Genomic DNA, 25,667 nt, shown 5'->3' with positions numbered 1-25,667 from the left:
CTGCTTGGTCAATATCTCGTGCTATGATGATGTCGCGTTCTTTTGCAACATGGAAAGGCCTCCTAGAATGAGCGCGTGCAGAGTTGAAGCCGCCTGCAAAGGGTCCGGCAAGGTGCCGAGGCACCGTGAGTTTTCCTCCCCTGGTGGGGGAAGCCGGTGGATCCGAGGCGTCTCCCTCAAGCCAGCCCCAGGCTGAGCCCCTAAAGCCGGTCTTTCCCCCTGCCCCAGGTGAAGACTTTGTGGACATCCCAGAAAACTTCTTCGGGGTGGGTGGTGTGGAGGACATCACCATCCAGACAGTGACCTGGCCTGATGTGGAGCTGCCTCTGCCCCGAAACGTCACCGAGGGTGAAGCCCGAGGCAACGTGATCCTTACTGTGAAACCCATCTTTGACGTCTCCCCCACTATCCCGGAGCCCGAGGAGCCCTTCACGTTTGTCCCCGAAGTAGGGACCACTGCCTTCCCTGAGGCTGAGAACAGGACTGGAGAGGCCACCAGGCCCTGGGGTGTCCCCGAGGAGTCCACGCCTGGCCTGGCCTTCACCGCCTTCACCAGCGAGGACCATGTCGTGCAGGTGACCGCAGTCCCAGGCGCCACCGAGGTTCCCGGGCGGCCACGATTGCCAGGGGGTAAGTGCCCGCCCCTCAGGGGGCCGCGTGGGGGCTAGGGGCAGGTGGAAAGAACTTGGCCTTAGGGATGTACCTTCAGCTTAACTTGAGACCTGGGCCGAGGCTTTCTCCTGTCAGACTCGGTTCTCCTTGTTTGTAAAAAAGGGGGATGGGCCAGAGCGGTGACCTCCATGCTTTTTTGCCACAGAGCATTTCCTTCGAATGAAGTTATAGGTAGAAACCAGACTATGTGTCAAGCAGGTAAAGATGCCACATGGGTCTAGGTGAAATCGAATAAAGAACTGGGCCTCTTTTGTCCAGGGGTCCTTCTTGCCCCATCAGACACCCCCAAAGAACAGAGCCACTTGAGAACTTCTACAAAGGTGACCCCAGGGCTTCTCACAGCACTGGCCTTCCAGGACAGGGGTCAGCAAACCAAGTTCCGGCGGCCAAATCCAGCTTGCCACCTGTTTTTAAATTTTTTTCAATGTTTTTTTATTTTATTACTTAGAGAGAGAGAGAGAGAGCAGGGGAGGGGCAGAGAGAGAGGGAGACACAGAATCCAAAGCAGGCTCCAGGCTCTGAGCTGTCAGCACAGAGCCTGATGCAGGGCTCGAACTCCCAGACCGGGAGATCATGACCTGAGCCGAAGTCAGACACTTAACCAACTGAGCCACCCAGGTGCCCCACCACCTATTTTTTTAAGGCCCACAAACTAAGGATAGTTTTACAGTTTTAGATAGTCGGGGCACAAAGTCAAAATAAGAATAATATTCTAATATTCTGTGATGTATAACGAAAATTATATAGCATTCAAGATTTAATGTCCACAAATAACTTTTGATTGGACCAAAGCCACACCTGTTTGTCCACGTGATGTCTGTGGCTAATTTAGGACTGTCATGGCAGAGTTGAGTAGTTGTGACAGAAACCATTCTTCACATGAAGAGTGAAATGTGTCCTGTCTGGCCCTTTCCAGAAAATGTCGGCCAACCCCTGATCTAGGATGATGGTGTTCCAGGTGTTTAAGGAATGTCTGGAGACTTTGGATGTCATGTCACATAGAGCTCAGCTGTTCCCCATACTCCAATCCAAGAACCAGAAGGACATTCTGGGGTGGCTTTCCTAAGGGCCTTGGTGGTGTCCCCTCCTGGGGGAAGAGCAAATAGTCACTGTCTTCCACCATCACACACATGATGCCACCAAGCAGGATTTCAGCCTGAATTGCCCAGAGAAATACAATACGTTGGGAAGGAGAAATTGTTTGGAAGTTCCGGGGGGTAACGCCAACAATGGCCGGGTCTGAGGGTTGGCCCGGGACTGGGAAGAGCCCCACTGGCCACCATGTGAGAAGGCGCCAATGGACGGATGGGCACCTGCCACAGGACAGAGGATGTGGGATTTGCAGCTGTGATATAACCTGGCCGATCACCCAGGGAAGTGTGTGTGCGGCTGGATACAACAGGAAAGGCTGAGTAAATGGGGGGCTCAAAGACAGGGCCCCTTTGGGCACCTGGCCAAAGCCATGAGGACACTCCCCAGAATGTGCCCGGTGCACACCCACAAAAACTCTCACAGCCACTTTCAGAGAGGCCGCCCACCCCCTGGCCCCTGGGCCAAGTGGAAGAAATGCTAACGGTTGGTGTATTCCTTAGCCTTTTCTGTATTTTCCGAATGTTCTGTAATGAACGTGTATTCTTTTTGTCATGAGAAAAAAATGCGTTTGTTTTAAAGGGTAAAGGGACAAATGAGCAGTCTGGGAGTGAGGGGCCCAAAGAGGAAGGTTGGGGACACCCAGGGCAGAAGAGTCATCAAAGGCTTTCTCAGGGAGATGGAGTTCAGGAGCAGCTTGAACAAGCGGAGGGAACCAGCTTGGTTGAGAAGAGGATCAGAAGCAGGAAAGGAAGGAGGGGGTGAAGGGAAGTCACTCCTCAAGGAGCCAGAGCTCCCTCCACGCCCTCAAAGCCATGAGGACCTGCCCCATGGGCACCGGCATGCTGGTATCCAGTCCCTGCCCTGAGCCTACCTCGTCTCTCCTTCTCTCCCTCCCCTCCCCACCCAGGGGTTGTGTTCCACTACCGGCCAGGCTCTGCCCGCTACGCCCTGACGTTTGAGGAAGCTCAGCAGGCCTGCCTGCGTACCGGGGCAGTGATCGCCTCCCCGGAGCAGCTCCAGGCCGCCTATGAAGCAGGCTACGAGCAGTGTGATGCTGGCTGGCTGCAAGACCAGACTGTCAGGTGAGGGATGAGCCCAGCCCCGCTTCCAGCCCAGAACCGTGAGGGGTCGGGCTTGGGGAGCCAGAACCTGTCACGGCACCCAGTGCACAGTGGGCACCCAATACACTGTGCAATAATGAACGAATTCATGACTCCATGGCTGCTCCCCTAATTTCTCCCCCAGAACCAAGCCATATTATCCTGAGTCGGTGGCAAAGGGCCCCAGGTGACATTAAGTCCTTGGTCATTTACCCCCAAGGAACAGGGAGGGAGAATCTCTCCTCAAGGCCCCCCCGCCCGGGTCCTCTCCAGCTTGACCCAATGCCCTTCTATACAACCGGCTCTCTTCTGAAGCCAGGAATCCCCCCAGGGGCCTCCAGACCCTTTCCTCAGCCACACGGGGAGCTTGCCACATAAGGGGACTGCTGTCACTGAAGATGCACCCTGCCAGAGTCCCAAGAGGCCTGCCAGCCTCACCCCGGGCCCTGCCTCTCCCGGCCCCTGGAATAGGCTTTCAGGTGCCCCTCCTGCCCTCCTTTGCAGATACCCCATCGTGAGCCCACGAACCCCATGTGTGGGTGATAAAGACAGCAGCCCGGGAGTCAGGACCTACGGCGTCCGGCCACCGTCAGAAACCTATGATGTCTACTGCTACGTGGACAGGCTCGAGGGTACAAGCCACATTCTCGCATTTGGGGCCCCAGCCAGGCAGGGGGCTGATGGGGAGACACAAAGAGGAGGGGGAATTACCATCCCCCCGGCTCTCTTCCCACCCAGGGGCAGAAAGGCCGGCCCAGCCCCTCTCTCGGGCCAAGCTCCCTCTCTCCCTCTGGAATGGTTCATATGGGTCCCCCAGGATTGCAGGCGAGGTCTCCACCATCTGCCTCTTGGAGAATCTCAGTGCCCTGGAACAAATGAAAGCCTCTGAGAAGTCCTGCAATAGAAAAACCTCTTTAACTGTGCTTAGCCAAGTGCCCAAGCTTAGTCAACCACAGACATTTTATTTTGTTGCGTTTCACGTCTTTTCGTTTCAATTATAATCATCAAATTACTATCCCATAGAACCCAATTTTGGAAATGCTGGCATTATTCTAGAAAGATTTTGGTATAGCCACTCACCTGTTTTGGGGACCTGGGGCAGGTTACTTAACCTCTGTGGGCCTCGGTTTCCTCATCTATAAAATAGGGCTGATCGTGCCTTATATCAGAGATTTCTGTGAGTATTAAATGAGATGTGTATGAGAAGGGCCCGGTACAGTAGGGCCTCCTACTCCTAAATGTGAACCTCCTCCCCCCAATTCAGACAAGCAGCTGGGTACAGTTCTGGGTGTGGGGACCGAAACCCCAAGAGTGGCTACAGGACCCACCCCTCCCCTCGAGGAGCCCCCAGGGTGGGGGTGGGGGTTGCAGGTCCACAGCATTCGGGTGCTCCATGCTTAAGTGCTGTGGTGTAGGGAGCACAGGGGGGTCGGAGGGAAGGTGCCCAAGGGAACGCCTCTCTTAGCAGAGGAGGGGGGTGCCCAAGTGTGACGGGGCAGTCTAGAAAACAGAGAAGGAGGGAGGCTGTTTCCATGTAGAGTGACCAACTGGCTTCAATTCTCTTGCCCCGGCCCCTGGGTGAGCTGAGACTGCTCTGGCTGTGGACATGAGGGTCACACCTGCACCTGCCTCTGCCCCCAGGGGAGGTGTTCTTTGTCACACGCCCGGAGCAGTTCACCTTTGAGGAGGCCCTGGCATTCTGTGAATCCCACAACGCCACACTGGCCTCCACGGGCCAGCTCTACGCCGCCTGGAGCCAGGGCCTGGACAAGTGCTATGCTGGCTGGCTGTCCGACGGCAGCCTCCGCTACCCCATCGTCACCCCGAGGCCCTCCTGTGGCGGAGACAAGCCAGGCGTGAGAACGGTCTACCTTTACCCCAACCAGACAGGCCTCCCAGACCCACTGTCCCGGCATCATGCCTTCTGCTTCCGAGGTACGTGTTCCTCACCTCTCCTCCAGCCTCCCTTCTGCCTGGGGGTGACTCCTCTGGCTTCACCCCTTCACACCTTCACTCCTGCCCGCTATCCCCATCCATCAGAGCAAGGAGGGAAAAGTCAGTCCCTCTTGGGCAGGGCCAGCTCCGGAGCTAGCATGATCTTGAGCGTTGACCCCAAGGCATGTACATCCTTCTCAAGTTCCTCCAAGACAGGCAGAGAGAGGCAAGTGAAAGCTTGGGCTCTAAAATCAGGTTGACCTGAATTTTGATTACAGTTCTTCTGCGTAATAGCTGTGTGACCCTGGGCAAGTCACTTAACCTCTCTGTTCCTCTGTTTCATCTATAATATAGTGATGTAATAGTTCCTACCTGAAAGGGTTGCTGTACCGATAAACTGGGATAGTGCACACAAAACACTTGGCATTGTGCTTGGGACATAGTAAATTCTCAGCAAATGTTAGCTTTACTGTTGTAAATAACACCCATATACACATGCACACATATATATACCGTTTTAATTTGCAACCCTTGCCAAGGTTTCTCCTGCTTCCAGATATTTTTGTGAGGAGTTGAGTCCAAGTGTTCTATTACGCTTCACTAAACACCAGAAACTCAGATTTTTAATTGACCTGTGCTGAGGACCCAGTGCGGATCAAACCACTTTACTAGCGGGAGTTCCGAGAATTCTGTCATCAAACGGCCCAGGGGGTGTGGCTAGGGCGTGGCTAGGGCGTGGCCAAGGCTTAGGGCGGGGCTCTGAAGGGATGAGATCGGCGGGTCTGAAAGCACTGACTGGAACCTAGATTGTAGTCGCAGCTTGAGCCGTGTTTTATATATGATGCATCAAAGCTGAGTGTCTTTGTAGCTTCCTGTGAATGTAGAATTATTACAAAACAAAGTTAATGAAAAATAAGACCTGAGCTTTGCCAAGTTTCTCAGACTTCCAGGGTCACCTTTTAAAACCCAGCTCAGAGAAAGCTCAGCCCTGCACCACCAGCCTCACGAAAGCCAAACCCCTCCCAGAGGATGATGTGTCGAGGCTCTTGTGCCAGTACCGCTGTCGGAGCCCCCGGGCAGCAGAAGCCGCACCAGTTAGTCTCCCTGTAAATGTTTACCCATGCACCCCCCGTGCACAGTCCCCGACCTTCCGTGAACTCGGCCTTTTCTGTAACTGCCAAGAGGTTTTGGCCTCTTTCCCGACCAAGCCCACCTCCGGTTTCCCCCAAACCAAAACAGTTACCCCCAGTCAATAAGTCCCTCCTTCACCCTCCAGTGCTGGGGTGACTTTATGGATTTTAAATCACAGCCTCCTATTTTTGACCCATAATTTCTGTCCCCAGGAAAGGCAGCGTCATGCCGTAGGTGAGAGCGGGGGCTGGTGCCAGATGCTTTCCTTCAAAGATTAGATCTGCCTCTTATAAGCCACTGACCCTGGGCAAGTCATTTAACTCTGTGCCTCAGTTTCCCTAGCTGTAAATGATATAGTACCTATCTCATAAGGCTGTTGTGGGATAAAATGATTTTATATACATAACACCTTTAAACAATGCCTGGCATGTATAATAGATTCTGCAGAAGAGATGTCCCAGACCGCCCTGAAATAATGTGTGTGCTGATGGTGTGTGCGTATCGAAATTGTGTAATTGATGCAGACAGCTCTTATTGAGGAAGACAGAAGCCATCTCACTGCGTTTGGAGGAGGGGGGACTGTCGAGGTCTAGCAAGGTTTTTGCACCAGCCTGGCCCCTCTCGGAATCTTCTAGCCCCCTTTGAGAAGGGCCAACCTGGGATGGGTCACTGGTAGGAAGGAATTCTCACCACCCTCATCTCTTTAGGTGTCTCAGCAGCGCCCTCTCCAGGAGAAGAAGAGGGTGGCACAGCCACGCCCTCTGTGGAGGAATGGATCACTACCCAGGTGGTGCCTGGTGTGGCTGCTGTCCCCTCCGGAGAGGAGACCACGACAAGCCCAGAATTCACCACTGAGCCAGAAAACCAGACGGAATGGGAACTGGCCTACACCCCAGTAGGCACTTCCCCATCACCAGGTCTGTGTGGCTAGGGCTCTGGGGTGTGTCCTAGGGTGGGACATGTGCTCTGTGTCCCCTCTGTGTCACACTAGCTGAATGTGCTGCTCTGGGCAACGTCAGCCCCCGCAACTGGCCTCTAGGACAACGGTCAAGAGAAGAAAGGGGCAGCCTTGTTCATAAAGCACCTCTCACTCTGTCTTCCTGCATTTGCACCCCTACCTTCCAGCCTTTTAAAAACTCTCTTGTGGGAGGATCTCTAATAGAGGGGTGAGGACCCAGAGGGGTAGTTGAAAGTGTGACCGTGACCTGTCTCCTTGCTTTGTTCCTCCTTCTATGTGTCTCTTCTGGTCCAGGCATCCCCAGCCAGAACTTCCTGAGCCCCATCTGTCCTGATAAAATCAGATGGGACTCGATGGGTGAAAGCTTCTAGGCCCCTCACCCTGTTGGAAAAAGTGTTTTGTGGCCATAAGGGAAATGCTGGCTTACAGAAAGATTAACAGGTTTCCTCACTGCAGACCTTCTCAGGGCCATTGGATATGCTAATATTTACTTACATATTTATATTTTGAGAGAGAGAGAGAGTACCAGCAGGGGAGGGGCAGAGAGAGAGGGAGAGAGAGAAAATCCCAAGCAGGCTCTGCACTGTTAGCACAGAGCCCCATGTGGGGCTCGAACTCATGAACCGTGAGATCGTGACCTGAGCTGAAATCAAGAGTCGGACGCTTAACCGGCTGAACCATCCAGGCATCCCCGCGTAAGGCTGAATTAAATGCACAGTAATGTGTGTGTGCTCAGTAGAGTCACCTCACCCAGGGGCACGTTCATTTGAAGGAACGAGTCCATCAGAGCTTCCCAGTTCCTCATCTAGTCACTCAGTGCACTGTTCCCCAGCAATTCAGCCGTTCTCGGCGCTCCTCTGGCTGCTGGAAACACAAAGCCTGGCCTCCCTCCATGCCAGAAGGTGAGGGTGCATCAGTGGAGCAGGTGGGATCCTGGCCCAGAGACCTCACCCAGCAGCCACACCCGCCTGTGACCCTTTCCTTACCTCCCCCTTCACCAGGACAAAAATAACTGAGTCCTCTCTGGCTTGAGTGTGTGGCTTGGCACAGGATCCTGGCAGCAGCTAGTGGGAGTTTCCACGGGAAGTCCTCTTGAATGCCACGACTGCTGTCCTGAACCCCCTACCCACCGCCAAGATTCTGCCTGGAGGGATAGCACCCGCTGTGCTCAGGCTCTCTACCTAAGAAATGAGCCCAAAGGAACATGCGAGGTCCAATCCCAGCTAGGTTGTTTTTAAATGCCCAAGGAAACAACATGGAAAAAAAAAAGAATGCCATCATGATTATTTAGCGTGATGGGGCTTCTTTCCTCTGTTTTCCAAATCCTCTGTAATAGCACTCTCAGAATTGAAAAAGTTGATGTACTTGATGTATTTTTGCAAACAACACCAGCTGGCCTCCCCTGCCTTGAAGGGATGGTTTGGATGAATGATTCTCAAACTTGAGGGGTCATCAGTGTTGTCAGGGTTCGGGGGTGGGGGAGCTTACTAAAAGATAACATGCTGGGGCACCTGGGTGGCTCAGTGGGTTGAGCGTCCAACTTCGGCTCAGGTTATGATCTCACCGTTCGTGAGTTCGAGCCCCGTATCAGGCTCTCTGCTGTCAACCGGTCAGCATAGAGCCCAGTTCAGATCCTCTGTCCCCTTCCCTCTGCCCCTTCTCTGCTTGTGCTCTCCCCAAAATAAATAAATATTAAAAAAAAAGACAACAAGCTGGGGTGCCTGGGTGGCTCAGTCGGTTAAGTATCCAACTCTTGATTTTTGCTCAGGCCATGATCTCATGGTTCCTGAGATCGAGCCCTGTGTTGGGCTCTGTACTGAGTGTGGAGCCTGCTTAGGGTTCTCTCTTTCTCTCTCTCTCTCTCTCTCTCTGTCTCTCTCTCTTCCTCTTCCTCTTCCTCTCCCTCCCTCCCTCTGCCCCTCTTCCCCACTCGCACTCTCTCTCTCTCAAAAGAAATAAATAAACATTAAAAAAAAAAAAAAAGACAACATGCCGCCCCCACCCCAGTCTCCCTGAACCAGTGGGACTGGGGTGAGATCTGAGAATCTGCTTTTCTATCAAGCTCCCAGACAATGCTGGTGTTGCTGGTTCAGAGACCACACTTTGCAAATCGTGGATTTAGATAAAAGATCCAAGTATGGAGGTGCCTGAGAGGTGCCCTTGATTACTTTTCATGGGAGCCAGGCCCCTACTTCCATGGGGATGGCATCCCCTGGAGCCTCACAGAGCACAGCGGCCAGGTGGGGCGCTTCCTGGTCCCCTCCTTCCTTGCCTTCCCCAGACACTGAGCAAGGCTCCACTAGAAAATGTCTAAACACACCTCTCAAGCAACATTTTGCTGTGGAAGGAACGAGTGAGCTTAAATAGGGCAGGGTTACTAAATCCACACCTCATCTTTCTTCTTCCTTTCTTCCAGGGATCCCTCCAACGTGGCCTCCCACCAGTGCAGCAACAGAGGAGAGCACAGAAGGCCCTTCTGGAACGGAAGTGCCCTCAGCCTCGGAGGAGCCGTCCCCCTCGGAGGAGCCAGGCCCCTCGGAGGAGCCCTTCCCCTGGGAGGAGCCATCCACACTTGCCCCCCCAGTGCCCAGTGGGACTGAGCTGCCAGGCTCTGGGGAGGCATCCGGGGTACCCGAAGTCAGTGGTGACTTCACAGGCAGTGGAGAAGTTTCAGGACGTCTGGACTCCAGTGGACAGCCCTCAGGGGAAATTTCAAGTGGTCTGCCCTCTGGAGATCTTGACTCCAGTGGTCTCACCTCTGCAGTGGGCTCAGGCCTGCCTGTGGAAAGTGGACTGGCCTCCGGGGATGAAGATAGAATTACAGGGCCCAGCATTCCTAAAGTTGAAGGTGAGGGCCTGGAGACCTCTGCCTCTGGAGTAGGGGACCTCAGCGGGCTGCCTTCTGCAGAAGGCCCAGAAGTCTCTGCCTCTGGAGTAGAGGTCCTCAGCGGGCTGCCTTCTGGAGAAGGTCCAGAAGTCTCTGCCTCTGGAGTAGGGGACCTCAGCGGACTGCCATCTGCAGAAGGTCCAGAAGTCTCTGCCTCTGGAGTAGAGGTCCTCAGCGGGCTGCCTTCTGCAGAAGGTCCAGAAGTCTCTGTCTCTGGAGTAGGGGACCTCAGCGGACTGCCATCTGCAGAAGGTCCAGAAGTCTCTGCCTCTGGAGTAGAGGTCCTCAGCGGGCTGCCTTCTGCAGAAGGTCCAGAAGTCTCTGTCTCTGGAGTAGGGGACCTCAGCGGGCTGCCTTCTGGAGAAGGTCCAGAAGTCTCTGCCTCTGGAGTAGAGGTCCTCAGCGGGCTGCCTTCTGGAGAAGGTCCAGAAGTCTCTGCCTCTGGAGTAGAGGTCCTCAGCGGGCTGCCTTCTGCAGAAGGTCCAGAAGTCTCTGTCTCTGGAGTAGGGGACCTCAGCGGGCTGCCTTCTGCAGAAGGTCCAGAAGTCTCTGCCTCTGGAGTAGGGGACCTCAGCGGGCTGCCTTCTGCAGAAGGTCCAGAAGTCTCTGCCTCTGGAGTAGAGGTCCTCAGCGGGCTGCCATCTGGAGAAGGTCCAGAAGTCTCTGCCTCTGGAGTAGAGGTCCTCAGCGGGCTGCCTTCTGCAGAAGGTCCAGAAGTCTCTGCCTCTGGAGTAGAGGTCCTCAGCGGGCTGCCTTCTGGAGAAGGTCCAGAAGTCTCTGCCTCTGGGGTAGAGGTCCTCAGCGGGCTGCCTTCTGGAGAAGGTCCAGAAGTCTCTGCCTCTGGAGTAGAGGTCCTCAGCGGGCTGCCTTCTGCAGAAGGTCCAGAAGTCTCTGCCTCTGGAGTAGAGGTCCTCAGCGGGCTGCCTTCTGGAGAAGGTCCAGAAGTCTCTGCCTCTGGGGTAGAGGTCCTCAGCGGGCTGCCTTCTGGAGAAGGTCCAGAAGTCTCTGCCTCTGGGGTAGAGGTCCTCAGCGGGCTGCCTTCTGGAGAAGGTCCAGAAGTCTCTGCCTCTGGGGTAGAGGTCCTCAGCGGGCTGCCTTCTGGAGAAGGTCCAGAAGTCTCTGCCTCTGGAGTAGAGGTCCTCAGCGGGCTGCCTTCTGGAGAAGGTCCAGAAGTCTCTGCCTCTGGAGTAGAGGTCCTCAGCGGGCTGCCTTCTGGAGAAGGTCCAGAAGTCTCTGCCTCTGGAATAGGGGACCTCAGTGGACTTCCTTCTGGAAGAGAAGGTCTAGAGACCTCTGCCTCTGGAGTAGGGGACCTCAGCGGGCTGCCTTCTGGAGTAGAGGGTCATCCAGAGACTTCTGCTTCTGGAGTAGGGGACCTCAGTGAATTTTATTCTGGAGGGGAGGGTCTGGAGACCTCTGCTTCTGGAGCTGAGGAACTCAGTGGGTTGCCTTCTGGGAAAGAAGACTTGATTGGGTCAGCTTCCGGAGACTTGGACTTAGGCAGAATACCTTCTGGAACTCTAGGAAGTGGGCAAGCTCCAGAAGCAAGTGGCCTTCCATCTGGATTTAGTGGTGAGTATTCTGGGGTGGACCTTGGAAGTGGCCCATCCTCTGGCCTACCTGACTTTAGTGGACTTCCCTCTGGATTCCCAACCGTCTCCCTAGTGGATACTACATTGGTGGAAGTGGTCACAACCACCGCTGCAAGTGAACTGGAAGGGAGGGGGACTATTGGCATTAGTGGTGCCGGAGAAACATCTGGGCTGCCCTCCAGCGAGTTGGACATTAGCGGGGCAGTTAGCGGACTCCCGTCAGGAGCTGAACTCAGTGGCCAAGCCTCTGGGTCTCCTGACATCAGTGGGGAAACATCCGGATTCTTTGGTGTCCGTGGACAGCCGTCAGGATTTCCTGACATCAGCGGGGGAACATCTGGGCTTTTTGAAGTCAGTGGGCAGGCATCAGGGTTTTCTGGGGAAACATCTGCAGTGACTGAGCTCAGTGGACTGGTCTCCGGCCAACCAGATGTCAGTGGAGAAGCTTCTGGAGTTCTTTCTGGCAGTGGTCAACCATTTGGCATAACCGACCTGAGTGGGGAAACATCTGGGGTCCCTGGTGTCAGTGGCACGACCTCTGGAATCCCTGACCTGGTTCCCAGTGCCGTGAGTGGCAGCGGTGAATCTTCTGGCATTACGTTTGTGGACACCAGTTTGGTCGAAGTGACCCCAACTACATTTAAAGAAGAAGGCTTGGGGTCTGTGGAACTCAGTGGACTCCCTTCCGGGGAGGCAGGTCTGTCAGGCACATCTGGGATCATGGATGTCAGTGGACGGTCTTCTGGAGCAGTTGACTCCGGCGGGTTTACCTCCCCGCCTCCAGAATTCAGTGGCCTGCCAAGTGCAGTAGCTGAGGTCAGTGGAGAATCCTCCGGGGCAGAGATCGGGAGCAGCCTGCCCTCAGGAGCATATGACGGCAGTGGACTTGCTTCCGGTTTCCCCACTGTCTCTCTTGTAGACAGGACTTTGGTGGAATCTGTAACCCAGGCTCCAACAGCCCAAGAAGCAGGAGAAGGGCCTTCGGGCATTGTGGAACTCAGTGGTGCCCATTCTGGAGCACCAGACGTGTCTGGAGACCATTCGGGATTTTTGGACCTGAGCGGGCCGCAGTCCGGGCTGGTGGAGCCCGGTGGGGAGCCATCAAGTACTCCGTATTTTAGTGGGGACTTTTCTGGCACTGTGGATGTAAGTGGCGAATCTTCTGCGGCCACGGGCACCAGTGGAGAGGCCTCAGGACTTCCAGAAGTCACTTTAATCACTTCTGAGTTCGTGGAGGGTGTCACTGAACCAACTGTGTCCCAGGAACTTGCACAAAGACCCCCTGTGACACACACACCCCGGCTTTTCGAGTCCAGTGGAGAAGCCTCTGCGTCTGGGGAAATGAGTGGAGCCACCCCAACGTTCCCCGGGTCTGGGGTAGGATCGGTCCCGGAATCCAGCAGCGAGACACCTGCCTTTCCTGAGGCTGGAGCGGGGGCGTCTGCTGCCCCTGAGGCGAGCGGAGGGGCTTCCGGGTCCCCTGATGTAGGTGAAACCACCTCCACCTTCCCCGACGCTGATGTGGAGGGAGGCTCAGGCCTGGCGGTGACCGGCAGCACCTCAGCCTTTCCGGAAGGCCCCGGGGAGGGCTCGGCCACCCCGGAAGCGCGGGAGGAGCCAGCCACCACCCACGATGTGGGCACAGAGGCATCGGGCTGGGCTTCGGCCACTCCGATGGCTTCTGGAGACAGGACTGAAATCGGCGGAGACCTGTCTGGTCACACGTCAGGGCTGGACGTGGTCATCGGCACTAGCGTCCCAGAGTCTGAATGGACCCAGCAGACCCAGAGCCCTGCAGAGGCACACCTAGAAATCGAGTCCTCAAGCCCCTTGCACTCAGGAGAAGAGACCCAAACAGCCGAAACAGCCACCTTCCCCACAGATGCTTCCATCCCAACTCCTCCAGGAGGGACAGATGAATCCGCGGCAACCGTTGCAGGTATTGTTGGGATTTTTTTTTTTCCTTAAATGTGTTCGAGGAGTTCAGGCTGTAGCATAGTAGGAGGCAGTGTAAATTCAAGCTTCACTACAGATTAGCTGTGCAGCCTCAGGTAAGTTTCTTAACCTCTCTGAGCCTCCCCTGTAAAATGGGAATAGTACCAGGGACTATTAAACAGGATATAAATATATACCGAGCAAGCACTTAGCGTCCTGCTTCTCACATGGCACACACTTAGTGATTAGTGGTTGTTACTGTTACAGTGGAGTTACATCACAAGAACATTGATATGTGAATTCGACTATCTGTACTTGGCAGAGGGAGAGAGGAGGATGACTGTTTACACGATGCTAGAAATTCTACTCGCGCCCTTTCCCCGTGGAGTTTCTCTTTCTTCGTGAGAGGAGAGAACGAATCTGATGACATCTATGCCCAGATATTTATTTCGTGTAGGGATAAGACCTGCACAATTTAGGAAAGTATGAAGTGTCATCTTGGCTGTCCTAAAGTGTCATTTAGTCCCCACCCCAGTACAGGTGACTTCTCTGTACAATGGTGATGGTCTCACCTCGACGCAGCCCGGGCACCAGGCACTGGAAGCCGATGATTTTCCCCTGCTTTTTGCCTTGGGATCCCTTGCCCTTCCCTCTGGGCCGAGAGACCTTTCCCAGTCAAAGAGCCCCACCCCCTCCCCCAGGATGCTAGGGCCAGGTGCCCAAGAAGGACAGAGACCCCAAAAACATGCTGACCCAAAGCAGCCTTATGGGCTCCAGGGGTCCTTGTGCCCCGACCTTGAGGTCACAACCCCAGGCCGCTGTGTTCTTGACGCTCAGCGTCTCCCTGAGAGCCGCAGCCCCTGCCAGGTCCTGTGCCAAGGAGCCCTGTGGTAGTGCAATCTGCCAGAGACAGAGGGACACATCACAGGCCTGTACCCCCCTGGCCCCACCGGCAAGAACTGCAACATAGGTAAGACCCTCATCGGTCGTGGGGGTGCAGGCAGGGGCAGGAGGGCGACTCCTTCGTCCCTAGAAGGGGCCACAGGTCAGAGGAGGCAACCGAGGCCAGCGGAGGCTCGGGCTTCTCAGACCCGAGAGGAGAGGTATGCAGTGACGGGTCAGTGTGGAAGCCACAGGGTAAACATTCTACTCTACGTGGAGTTTAGGAGATAAACTAAAAGGTAGTTCATCTTTTTGTTAAGCCAAAGATTGTTTTTAAATTTTTTTAATGTTTATTTTGAGAGAGAGACAGACAGGGCATGAGCGGGGGAGAGGCAGAGAGAGAGGGAGACACAGAATCCGAAGCAGGCTCCAGGCTCCCAGCTCAGAGCCCGACACGAGGCTCGAACTCATGGACCGTGAGATCATGACCTGAGCCAAAGTCAGATGCTTAACTGACTGAGCCACCCAGGCGCCCCAAGCCAAAGATTGTTTTATGAGTCAAACACAACATATGCTTGAATTTTGAAGGGAAAACATCACTTCCGAGAAGTGTGGAGCGAGGATGTAGACGGGAAAGAGCAGGTCATGCCTCCGAGAGGGCTGTCTTGCATCGGGCCGAGCCACCCTCCTTGGGAAAGCGCTGCAGACCCCTCCATGCCTGGCCCTGGGCGGGGTTCAGGTCCCCTTCTTGCCCTGAGGGAAACGGCAGGCAGTACTTACTTGTCACCCCCAGCTCCAGGGTTCACGGTGGCAAGTCGGCCGTGACCTGGCAGCCCCCTGCCCCTGGGCACCCACCACCCTGGGGCCCTCTGTCCTTAGCCATGGGTGAAGCAGCTTGTGGGACAGGTGAGGAGCCTGGGGAGTCCTCTGACTGGAGGTGGCGCCCCGAACGAGATGGTGAGAATCTACCTGTGTTCCCTGAACACTTGGAGGTCTGTGGCCATGAGAACACTCCATCTTGTCAGATCGCCACCCGGAAGGGAAGAGATGCCCAGTTACCTCCAAGCTCATTCTCTTGGGTTGGGTCTCCGCACTGCCCCCACGCCCTTACCCCAGCCTCTGTCCCGGGGTCTTTCCTAGGACATGTGCAAAATCAGAGCCATGAGTCCTGGGGGGAAGCAAATACTACTAAACAAATAGGGCTGGACACCTATCATCCAGTAGCCATTACATCGTGCACAAGGAAAGATTTTTGTGTTTGTATATATTGACATATATGTAAATACCTCCTAATATAGGCTCACGTAATACAAATATGCTGTATATACACAGCATACACAGGAAATATTCTATATAAACAGGCACTAGGTTGACTATGAATTCACTCTTTTCTCCACTTGGGTCAGCCTCTGGCCAAGTGTCAAGGCCGTGACTAAGAGCACTGGGGGCCTCTGTGGCCAGAGGGGTGGACTCTCCTAGGACGGTCCTGGCCCTGCCACCTAGGAGGCAGTATGTCACAGGGCCACAGTCACCTCAGGGGCTAGAGTCACGTCCCTCGTCATCCACCTCGATGGGAGGGCAGGGCACTGCCTCTGTCCTGAGAGAGGCTGCCCCTGCAGGAACCCTGGGGAGACCCTGTGTGTGTGCTTTCCAGCTAGTGGGGCTCTGACTCCTCGGTCAGCAGTGGGAATGGCTCTGTCTGTCCTGTGAGTGGCAACCCTGGTGGACATCATGTCTGGTGCGCAAGCACTTCCTCCCTCCGGGTGTGCGGGGGGGAGGACAGCAGGGCCGCCTGTCTTGAGTGAGGTGTTAAGGGAGCTCAGCCTGAGTCGGAGAGGAGCAGACTCGGAGCCCAGCAGGACTTCCTGGACAGTCGCCAGGACCAGAACGCCCTCGCCCTCTTTTCGTGTCTTCTGACACCTCCCTCCATCCTTAGCAACTCCTTCCCTAAGCAAAAACGGGACACTGGGATCAGAAGTCACAGCAGGGCTCACGAAATGAGAAGTAGGTGGCAGTCGACCCTAACTGATCTGCTGGAAGGACAGCCCTTCTCTGACTGGGTGCATTTCCAAAGGGCTTTCTTCCCCACGACTTCCTCCCAGACAGCTCTGTGGATAGCTTGGCAGTTATCCCCCTTCGAAACGGAAGCACAGAGCGGTCAAGTAATTTCCCTCACCCCTTTGAGTGAGTCAAATGCAGAACAGGGGTCTTCATTCACTTGTTTAACACGCTCAGCCAAATAGGAAGCTCCCTCTTGAACATAATAATCAGTTGCCGGTCTTAAAGAGCCGGAAGATGAACTTCAGGGCGACCAGAATGGAGAGAGGTTTTAGAAGTGGGGCTTGGCCAGTGAGAAACCCACAGCCAAGCCCTTAGTACCTCGTTTGTAATAGGGTCAATCAAAGGTAGTGGTTCTCAGCTTTAGAAAATTCTGAGGCCTGGGGTCCCACGCCCACAGATTCTGATTGAAATGGTCCTGTGACCTTGGCACTGGGTTGTTTTCTTTTATTTATTGTTTTTAATGTTTATTTAGGTGGGGGGAGGGGCAGAGAAAGGAGAGAGAATCCCAAGTAGGCTTCTTGCTGTCAGCGCAGAGCCCGACGCAGGGCTGGAACTCAGGAACGGTGAGATCTGGCACGGGCGAGGGTTAAGGCCACCCAGGTGACTCCACTGTGCGGTCAGTGCTGAGAAACTGAGGAATAAGGAATACCTGAGTACAGCATCTGGCCCAAAAAAGTATTAATAAAAATTACTTCCGGGGCGCCTGGGTGGCTCAGTCGGTTAAGGGTCCGACTTCGGCTCAGGTCACGATCTCGCGGTCCGTGAGTTCGAGCCCCGCGTCGGGTTCTGTGCTGACTGCTCAGAGCCTGGAGCCTGTTTCAGATTCTGTGTCTCCCTCTCTCTCTGACCCTCCCCCGTTCATGCTCTGTCTCTCTCGGTCTCAAAAATAAATAAACGTTAAAAAAAAAAATTAAAAAAAAAATTACTTCTGCTTCCCCATCTCTTACTCTGCTGGTTAGGGAAAGCTTTATCATCCCAAAGAGCAGGTGTCGAGGATGCTTCCGAGAGGCCAGAGGAGCATGCTAATCTCCACAGGTGACCCACTGTTGTCCTGTGCTGGGACTGGGAAGCACAGGCTGTTGAAAGACCATAGGTCAGTGTTCTCCAGGCGCCAGAGGGAGCAAGCTACAGCATTATTCCTGTGGCAGTGTTTGAATACTCAGGGTCATCTTTCACCTAATAAGTGAGGTTGGAGGCTGTGTTTCGTCCTTAAAAGAAAGTATCTGACAGTTGCCATCAGCTTGTTTCATCAACATGCCGTAGACAAGTTCTTGACAAATTATTCATCTGTACTCTTGATGACTATTCAGATTCTTTAGCGATTAGAAGCAGGGCTATGCCACTCCCATCCACTTAAAAAGCAGCAGCAGGGCCACCTGGGTGACTCAGTCGGTTAAGCGTCCGACTCTTGACTTCGGTTCAGGTCACGATCTCATGGTTTGTGAGATCGAACCCTGTGTCAAGCTGTGCACTGAATGCAGGGCCTGCTTGGGATTTTTCTCTCTCCCTCTCTCTCTGCCTCTTCCCCTGATCACACTCTCTCTTTCTCTCAAAATAAGTAAATAAACTTTAAAAAAAAAAAAAAAAAAAAGGCAGCAGCATCCGCCCCACCTATGTTGCTGACATTTGGTGAGCTTTCTGGCTCTGAGGTTTTAAACCCTGTTGCTCCTTGGAATCACCTGGATGCTTTTTTAAAGTCACTGCACCTGGGCCCCACCTGGAGCTACTCTGATGCGATCATTGGTCTGAAGAGGGTCTCTGGCATTGGTATTTTTTAAAAATCCTTTTTAAAGACGTGTTAACTACAGGGTGTAACTACGTGTACACCCAAGGTAGGAACATGCTACCTCACGTCCAATTTCCCGGCCATCCCCGGTGCCGGGTGGATTTCTCTAAACTCTGGGGTTGGAAGGGCGTGAACTTAAAATTTAATCAGCCTCTTTTCGGTCTTAACCACCATTCTCCGTTTTGTAGGCTTGAGACTCCGATCTATGATCTGACACGGTCACTTCCCCTAGAGCAGAAATGTTTGAAGTTCAGTGAAATCTTAGCCCTGGGTGGGGAAAATGCTTTCAAAGCAAGTGAAAATACAAGGTTACAAGTGAAAACACAAATCACACCTTCATGACTTGACGTAACTAAAAAGTCTACAGGCAGGTTTTTGTTTTTTTTTTTACGTTTTATTTTTGTTTTTTTGAGACTGAGAGAGACAGAGCATGAACGGGGGAGGGTCAGAGAGAGGGAGACACGGAATCCGAAACAGGCTCCAGGCTCCGAGCTGTCAGCACAGAGCCCGACGCGGGGCTTGAACTCACGGACCGTGAGATCATGACCTGAGCCGAAGTCGGCGCTCAACCGACTGAGCCACCCAGGCGCCCCAATGGGCAGGTTTTAACAGGGAACCAAGGTTGACCCTTGAATAGCACTGGGGGTTGGGGGTGCAGCCCCCATATGGTCGACAATCTGCATATAAATTCTGACCCCCCCCCCCACTTAACTACTAATAGCCTACTGTGGACCAGAAGCCTTCGTGATAACATAAACAATCGATTAATACTTATTTTGTATGTTCTGTGTATTATATGGAACTCTTTTTTTTTTATGTTTTATTTATTTTTGAGAGAGAGAGAGCATGAGCAGGGAAGGGCAGAGAGAGAGAGGGAGAGAGGATCCGAAGCAGGCTTTGTGCTGACAGCAGTGAGCCCAATGCGGGGCTGGAACTCACGAACCGTGAGATCACAACCTGAGCTGAAGTCAGACGCTCAATCGACCGAGCCACCCAGGTGCTTCTATGTATTGTATTCTTATAATAAAATAAGCTAGAGAAAAGAACATCATGGGGGGGCGGGCACCTAGTTGCCTCAGTCAGTAGAGTGTGTGACTCCTGAGCTTGGGGTCATGAGTTTAAGCCCCACGTGGGGCATAGAACTTAATTTAAAAAAAGGAAAATTATAAGGAAGAGAAAATACATTTACAGTACTGTACTGTAAAAAATCTGCATGTAAGTGGACCTACACACAAACCCATGTTGTTCAAAGGTCAACTATAATTGAATTTAAGAAGCAGGATATTAAAGTCACATTCAGGATCAACCTTTAGAAATATAAGACTTGATTGTACAATTATAGCATACTGTTTAGTGATGTTTATTTTTTAAGTTTGTTTATTTTTGAGAAAGAGGGAGAGTAGGAGCAGGAGAGAGACAGAGAAGGAGAGAGAGAGAAAATCCCAAGCAAGCTCCACACTGTCAGTACAGAGCCCAGCATGGGGCTTGAACCCACAAACTGTGAGATCATGACCTGAGCCAAAACCAAGATTGACTGAGCCACCCAAGCGTCTCGTTATGTTTTTTTTTTTTTAAGTTTTTAAAATTTATTGTGTGTGAGAGAGCAAATGGAAGGGGCAGAGAAGGGGGGAGAGAGAATCCCAAGCAGGCTCTGCACTGTCAGCACAGACCCCAATGCGGGGCTCGAACTCACGGACCATGAGAACATGACCTTAGCTGAAACCAAGAATCCGACGCCTAACTGACTCAGCCACCCAGGCATCCCCTATCATGTTTATGGTAAAAGCAAATTGGAACTGATAAATATGTTCTTGCAACCCTCCTATCAATTGTGATAGACCAGAAAGCAAATGTGTTTACTCGGGTCTGTCCATCTGATTGATCCTAGGTCTTTGCAGGGTGCAGAACATCCACTGGGTTAAGAAATGGTCTCTGTGCTTCTTGAGGGGATTTTCTCCCATCTTTGTCCAGGAAAGTTATGTCCAGGATCACCACATATAGCTGCACAGGTTGTACACTGAACAACTTGAGGGGTACCATTCATATCACAGTCTTTATGATTGGCAACCCCTTCAGTTGGGTATCACCTGAGTAAAATACCTGCTGTCACTCAGCCTCTATGAGCCAAATAAAGTCCCTCTCCCTTGGAGGGTCTTGGGCTCTGACAGGAGCAAAAACCAGACAAGACCTGTTCAGCATGGAGGCCTGAGGTCTCCAATTCAGATGCCAAAGTGATCACTTGGAAATATCTTTATTCCCCTTGCCTTTACTAGGGGATTCTCTGTTATTTTCTCCCCTAAGTTGGAGGTATCTCTAGAGGGCCTGGTTCCGGAACAAATCATCGCTTTTGGTTATAGTAGTAGGGAGAGGACTCAGTTCTGACACTCCCCAGGGTTCCTGCTCAGAGATGACAGGGGAGCCCTTGGCCGGTGCAGCGGAAATGGTAACGAGGCGCTGAGATCCAAGACTTCAGTGTCCCTCTCCCTCCCCAGGGGACAGAGGCCCGACTTCCAGCCTCAGTGTCGGATTCTTCCACCTCTTCCAGTCTGTCCCCCTGGCTTACCTACGTGGGCAGGCCACTTCTCGTGTTCCCCTACCCGTACTGCGACATGTGACACCTGTGCCCCATAGGGCTCCTGGGAGGGTCACATGTGGGGAACACTTAGCATCTGGCTCAGGGAAGATTGTGAAAGACCGGTTCCTTCTCTTTCCTCTCTTCCTTCGTGCAGTCTGCCCATTGCCCAAAGCCCTTCCGTCCCCCGCCCTCTGTCACCCTGTCTGGGGTCCCCCCTTCTGTGCTCAGCCCAGCCCAACTCCTCTTGCGGTTCCGGAAGATGAGCAATGTCCCAACTGCCCTTCGCAGAAAGAGGTGGGCACTGCCAGGCTGCGGTGGCTCTTCCAGCCAGAGGGAGAGGAGATGGGGCAGGACAGGCCTGCGGGGCTCCCGGGAAAGCCCCACAGGGGACGCTCAGCCCTCTTCCTCCGGCTGAAGTCCCCCGCTCTAAACTGCCCAGCTGGCACCCACGGGCTCTCTGGTCTTCTCATTGGTGAACCCCGGGCTCTCCACAACACAGCTTCTGAACCCAGGAACTGGTTCCCCGAGTTGCGGTCTCTCACCCTGCTCAGATTGTGTGCCAAGGCCAGGAGGAAAAGGACACTGCCGACCCCCCACCCCCACCCCCCGGGGCCTCAGGCCACCTGGGGGGGCCAATGACGTGAAGGGAGCCACCTGGCCTGACTTCCTGCCCCTCCCCCACGGTTGGCCAGAGGCCCCAGGGCCGATGTCTGGCTCTTCTCCCACAGGCCACTCCTGTCCCCTGCTCTGTAGAACTGCTTTAGCGCCTACATTTGCTTAATCCCCCCTCGCCCAGGTGCTTCCTGTGACCCATAATGACGCTTAGTGGACAAAAGAGAACAGGGGCTCTCCTGGAGCAGGAGAGCAGCCCCAGCTTCCGCCCAGCCCACCGGCCTGACCTATTGCTGCTACTGCTGCTGCTGGGAATCCTGGTGCATGCTGGGAATCCAAGTGCATGCTGGGACTCCGGTCAGTTCCTCCATGCATTTTGGTTTCGCTTGGAACAGTTCCAACCTTGGAACTGTTGGTTTCTAGTCCGTGGTGTGCACTCCCCGAGATGAAGGTAAGAACTCCGTGGGAACAGAGAGAGACACCTGAGGACTTGAGTGCGTGGGAACCGGCCACCCACTGCACAAACCCAACTCTGATCCTGAAGACGTGTACTGTGCACCAGCTAGCAAAAAGGATCCACAAGAAAGTGTTCTTGACTTCTTAGGAGGGGACTGACTCTAAGGTCTAGGCTGCTGCTATGAGAGGCGAGAACTAATCCTGGAATATGTGCGAGACGCTGCTCACGTGGACGCCACGCGTGGATACGTCGGGTCCTGAAGGTGGTACAAACACAGCTGCACACACTGAGGCTTTGCCATATATCGTGATGCCCCCTGAGCCAGTGGCACCCATTCATTGAAGCATCTTATTGACCCCCTGGGAAGAAGAGCTTCATAAGACCTTTTAGCAAGTTCCCAGGGGAAGTACCCCAGGAAAAAAAGACAGCAGCGGCCTTCATGATATAAATACGAAGACAGTAAAAGATCCCCAGGTCTCTGGCTTCTCAGAAAGACACGGAAAAACTGGATTAGGAGATCCAGTTCTCACCTTGGCCACTGGATGAAAATTTGAGGCGAAGACCAATGACTTAACAGCTCAAGTCCCACAAAGAGGTTGGATCAGAAAGAACATCTTGGGCCCGAAGAACAGAAGGGAGGAAGAGTGTGCCTGGGAGGAATAAGCCTGCCGTACCTCAGGGTGATAGGTGGCCACTTATTAGTGGCTCACCAACTTTATTTATTTATTTATTTATTTATTTATTTATTTGAATTAGAGAGAGATTGCAGGGGAGAGGGGCAGAGGGGGAGAGAGAGAGAGAGAGAGAGAGAGAGAGAGAGAGAATCTCAAGCAGGTTCCATGTTTAGCATGGATCCCAACGCGGGGCTCGATCCCACGACCCCAGGATCACGACCCAAGCTGAAATCAAGAGTCAGATGGTCAACCCACTGAGCCACGCAGGTGCCCCAGTGGCTCCCCAGCTTCAAACATTGGTTTCCCACTGGCCAGAATGGAGCCCCTCTAGAAACTGTGACTCACTGGAGGTGTCCACGTTCTAAGGCCCTAAGCTGGAAGGAACATGGGAAAATGTTGGGCTGGTTTCTCTTCCTCCCGTGAAGAGAATGATGCTGGCTTCATCTTTGTTAGATACTCTAGAATCGGATTTACTGAAGACAACGAGGGTATCTGCAACCCCCCAAAACTGAAGGAGTCTCATGAGAATATCCCATGGTGCCGTTCTCTCCTGGCTCAGTACTCTGCAGACCACTTCTGGCTTTTTGTCCTCATGCTCCATGCATGGCCTTGCCCTCTCGCCTTGGTTCATAACTACCGAGAAGATAGGAAGAGAAAAGAGTTCTAACCAGACTTCAAGAACTTGACCTCCAGGGTCCTCGCTCAGCACCATGTTCAGAGCCAGGTTCAGACCCCAAGGCCTCTTGAAATATTCACCGGAGAAGGCATCTTGGAGGAGCCGTGCAATGGGTGTTTGCCTTCAGAAGCACCCGATCTCTTCACCACTGGGAAACCTGGCTGCGGTGCTCCCCGCTTGCCCGTCGAGAATCACACACATCCAGGAAAACCCTTGTTGGATCTTTGGCTCAGCGCTCCAAGATGGCGGCAGCAGCAGCAGCAGCAGCAACAGTTCTTAGGAAATCCAGCCACCCCTCCCAGGGCTCTGGAGAGCAGCAGGGCTGGCCACCCGTAAAGAACCTACGATGCTTTCAAAGCTGGAGTTGCTGGCAGGAGTCCTAATGGTGGCCCTTGGTTTCTTGCAGACATTGATGAGTGCCTCTCAAGCCCTTGTCTGAATGGAGCCACCTGCGTGGACGCCATCGACTCTTTCACATGCTTATGCCTTCCCAGCTACCGAGGGGACCGGTGTGAGATTGGTACGGCCGTCTCGGCTTCAGCTAATGTTACTAACTGCTGCACCCCCTCCTTCTCCTTCACCCTTCCCTTCTAACCACAGGCTCTGGGCCCTGGCTGGGGGCCCCCAAGGCCCATCCAGACAGCCATTTCAGGGGCCACGACCGAGAAGTCTGCCTCACTCACTCCCACTCTTCCTGCCGTTCCTTGTGGCAACCCTCCTCCGGGGCGTTGGCTGATCTGACCGCAGGAGAGACACGCAGGCCGGGCCAGCCTGCACTTTGGAAGGTGGGGCTCTGGGGGACCTTTAAAACACTAACCTTCTTCAGGGCTTCCAGACCTGCTGAGACCACATCGAGGTCGGTGCATGCATCAGACTAAGAGGACAGAGCTGATCCCGTGCCTTTGTCTTGAAGGAAGCTATGGGTGGGAGTAATTAATTGGTTCTCACTCCAGATGACAGCAAAGATCTTCCAGCAGTCGTGAGCCCGCGTCTGCCCGCTGTATTGCCCGTGGGACCTCCGCGGCCCCTCTGTGGCCTCGGGAGCCGCCGTGCCACACTGGCCACGCTGCCTCTCTCTTCTGTGGCAAGAGCTGTGTTCTGTCTGCCTGAGAGCTCCCGTGTCACCAGCAGGCTCAAGTCATGCTTGAGCAGGGACTGCTGCCCGTCACCTTGTCACCACCACCATGACAGCTGCCATGTCAGTCAGTGCCACTCCGGCCCATGCTTCCTTTCCCCCCCACTCCCACAAGGCAAAAGGCTGGCCAGAGACGACAGAGCCTCACTGCAAGGGGCAGGGGCTGAGTTTCCCCTCCTGGGCCTTGCCAACCCCCTGCTCCTGCACCTGGGCCAGGCTCTGCCAGGGGAGCTGTGTGCCCGGAACTTCCCAGGGCCGGCTGGAGCCCTCGGCTCTCTCGCCTCTGGTGCTCCTGGTCTGCCCCCTTCCCTCCAGGATCTCAGGGCCATCCCCACTCAGAAAGGGGGAGATGGGGCTTGTAGTTACTAGTTGCAGTAACCCCCACAGAACTAGAAGCGTGCCGGGGTTCAAAACCATTTTCTATGACCCCTCAAGCTAAATGTCCCAGAGACTTCAGAAAGCAGATGAAACTCCTGGGCAATCTCCCTTTGGTCCTAAGCAGGGTGGGGAGGAGTTTCGGATTGCATGTTCCTCGGAGGCACTGCTAAGGTTCCAGGCCGGTGGAGGAACTTAAGGCTTCTGGAAGAAAAGGCCCGGACCCTCTTCTTTCCCTGCCGCCTCCCACTCTCCACCTCTGCCCCAGGAAACTGGTGCATGGGGTCTTGGCTGGGGGGCTGGGAGGGAGGGGAGAGTCCTAAGGCTTCTCTCCCCAGGATGCCAAAATATTTGCGCAGAGGACAAGCATCTGGCGCGTCCTCACAGACAACAGCTCTTAGATGCCAGACCAGGAAAGGAGGTGCTCTGCCAGACTGGAGGCAGGGTCTCCACGGGGCGCTGCACTCTGGCGGGGCACAGAGACGGTGCCGGGTCGCCCAGCTAAGCCAAGCCAGGCCCCGTCTCTTCTCCCGGTTCAGTCCGGCGGGTGTCTCATGGCTCGGCTCCCGGCCCTGCTGCTCCTTCCGGGCTCCCTGCAGTTCCGTCAGTGTTTCCCCAGAGCCACCCTCCTGCATGCCCCGCACCCTCCCAGAGCAGCTGCGGCCTCCGGGTTTGCCTGCTCAGCTCGGCGCTCAGCCCTTCCAGCCCTGGAATGAGGTCTCTGGTCTCCCCCGGACGCCGAGCTACCTCTTTGCAGGCACCTTCTTTCCAGACCTTGGCCTCGCTCCGTGGAGAAGCAGTTGGCTGCAGGGGACCGGTGACCTTCCCCCCAGCCCTCCTGCTGCTTGACCTCTTCTCCTCAGGCTTCTGGCCTCTGCGTGTCCTCTCTTTCTGCCTTCCCCTGCGTGTCTGTCTTTCAGTCCTGCCAAGCACCCACCCCTCAGCCTAAGCCTCCTTGCCCTCAGGTCCCGGTCCCCCCCATCCTGGGTCAGCCAGACTATCGGTAGCACCCAGTAAAGGAGGCTCCATTCGGCCGGAGGGGTTCCCGGCCCTGCACTTGGCCCCCAGGCCTGAGCAGCAGCCCTCCCACCCCAGGAGAAGGAGGAGGAGGGGGTCTTAGAATTCCCTCTGT

The 25,667-nt window shown here is 54.2% G+C and overlaps 1 protein-coding gene across 2 annotated transcripts in view; it reads left to right on the top strand.

Annotated features, from left to right (window-relative positions):
* ACAN (aggrecan) overlaps positions 1 to 25,667 on the top strand; it is a 67,134-nt gene that overhangs the window by 37,239 nt on the left and 4,228 nt on the right. The window contains exons 7-13 of one of the 2 annotated variants that reach the window (XM_042988089.1): positions 229 to 630; positions 2,672 to 2,846; positions 3,369 to 3,496; positions 4,506 to 4,799; positions 6,638 to 6,847; positions 9,305 to 13,306; positions 23,432 to 23,545. In XM_042988089.1, the coding sequence (XP_042844023.1) occupies positions 229 to 630; positions 2,672 to 2,846; positions 3,369 to 3,496; positions 4,506 to 4,799; positions 6,638 to 6,847; positions 9,305 to 13,306; positions 23,432 to 23,545 (5,325 nt within the window). The remainder of the gene's footprint in view (positions 1 to 228; positions 631 to 2,671; positions 2,847 to 3,368; positions 3,497 to 4,505; positions 4,800 to 6,637; positions 6,848 to 9,304; positions 13,307 to 23,431; positions 23,546 to 25,667) is intronic. The other variant, XM_042988090.1, reaches the window with a different exon arrangement.

The sequence above is a fragment of the Panthera tigris genome, chromosome B3 (assembly GCF_018350195.1).
Source record: "Panthera tigris isolate Pti1 chromosome B3, P.tigris_Pti1_mat1.1, whole genome shotgun sequence".
NCBI lineage: Eukaryota > Metazoa > Chordata > Mammalia > Carnivora > Felidae > Panthera > Panthera tigris.
Note: the sequence above shows the minus strand (reverse complement) of the source record. Positions and strands in the feature narration are given on the sequence as shown.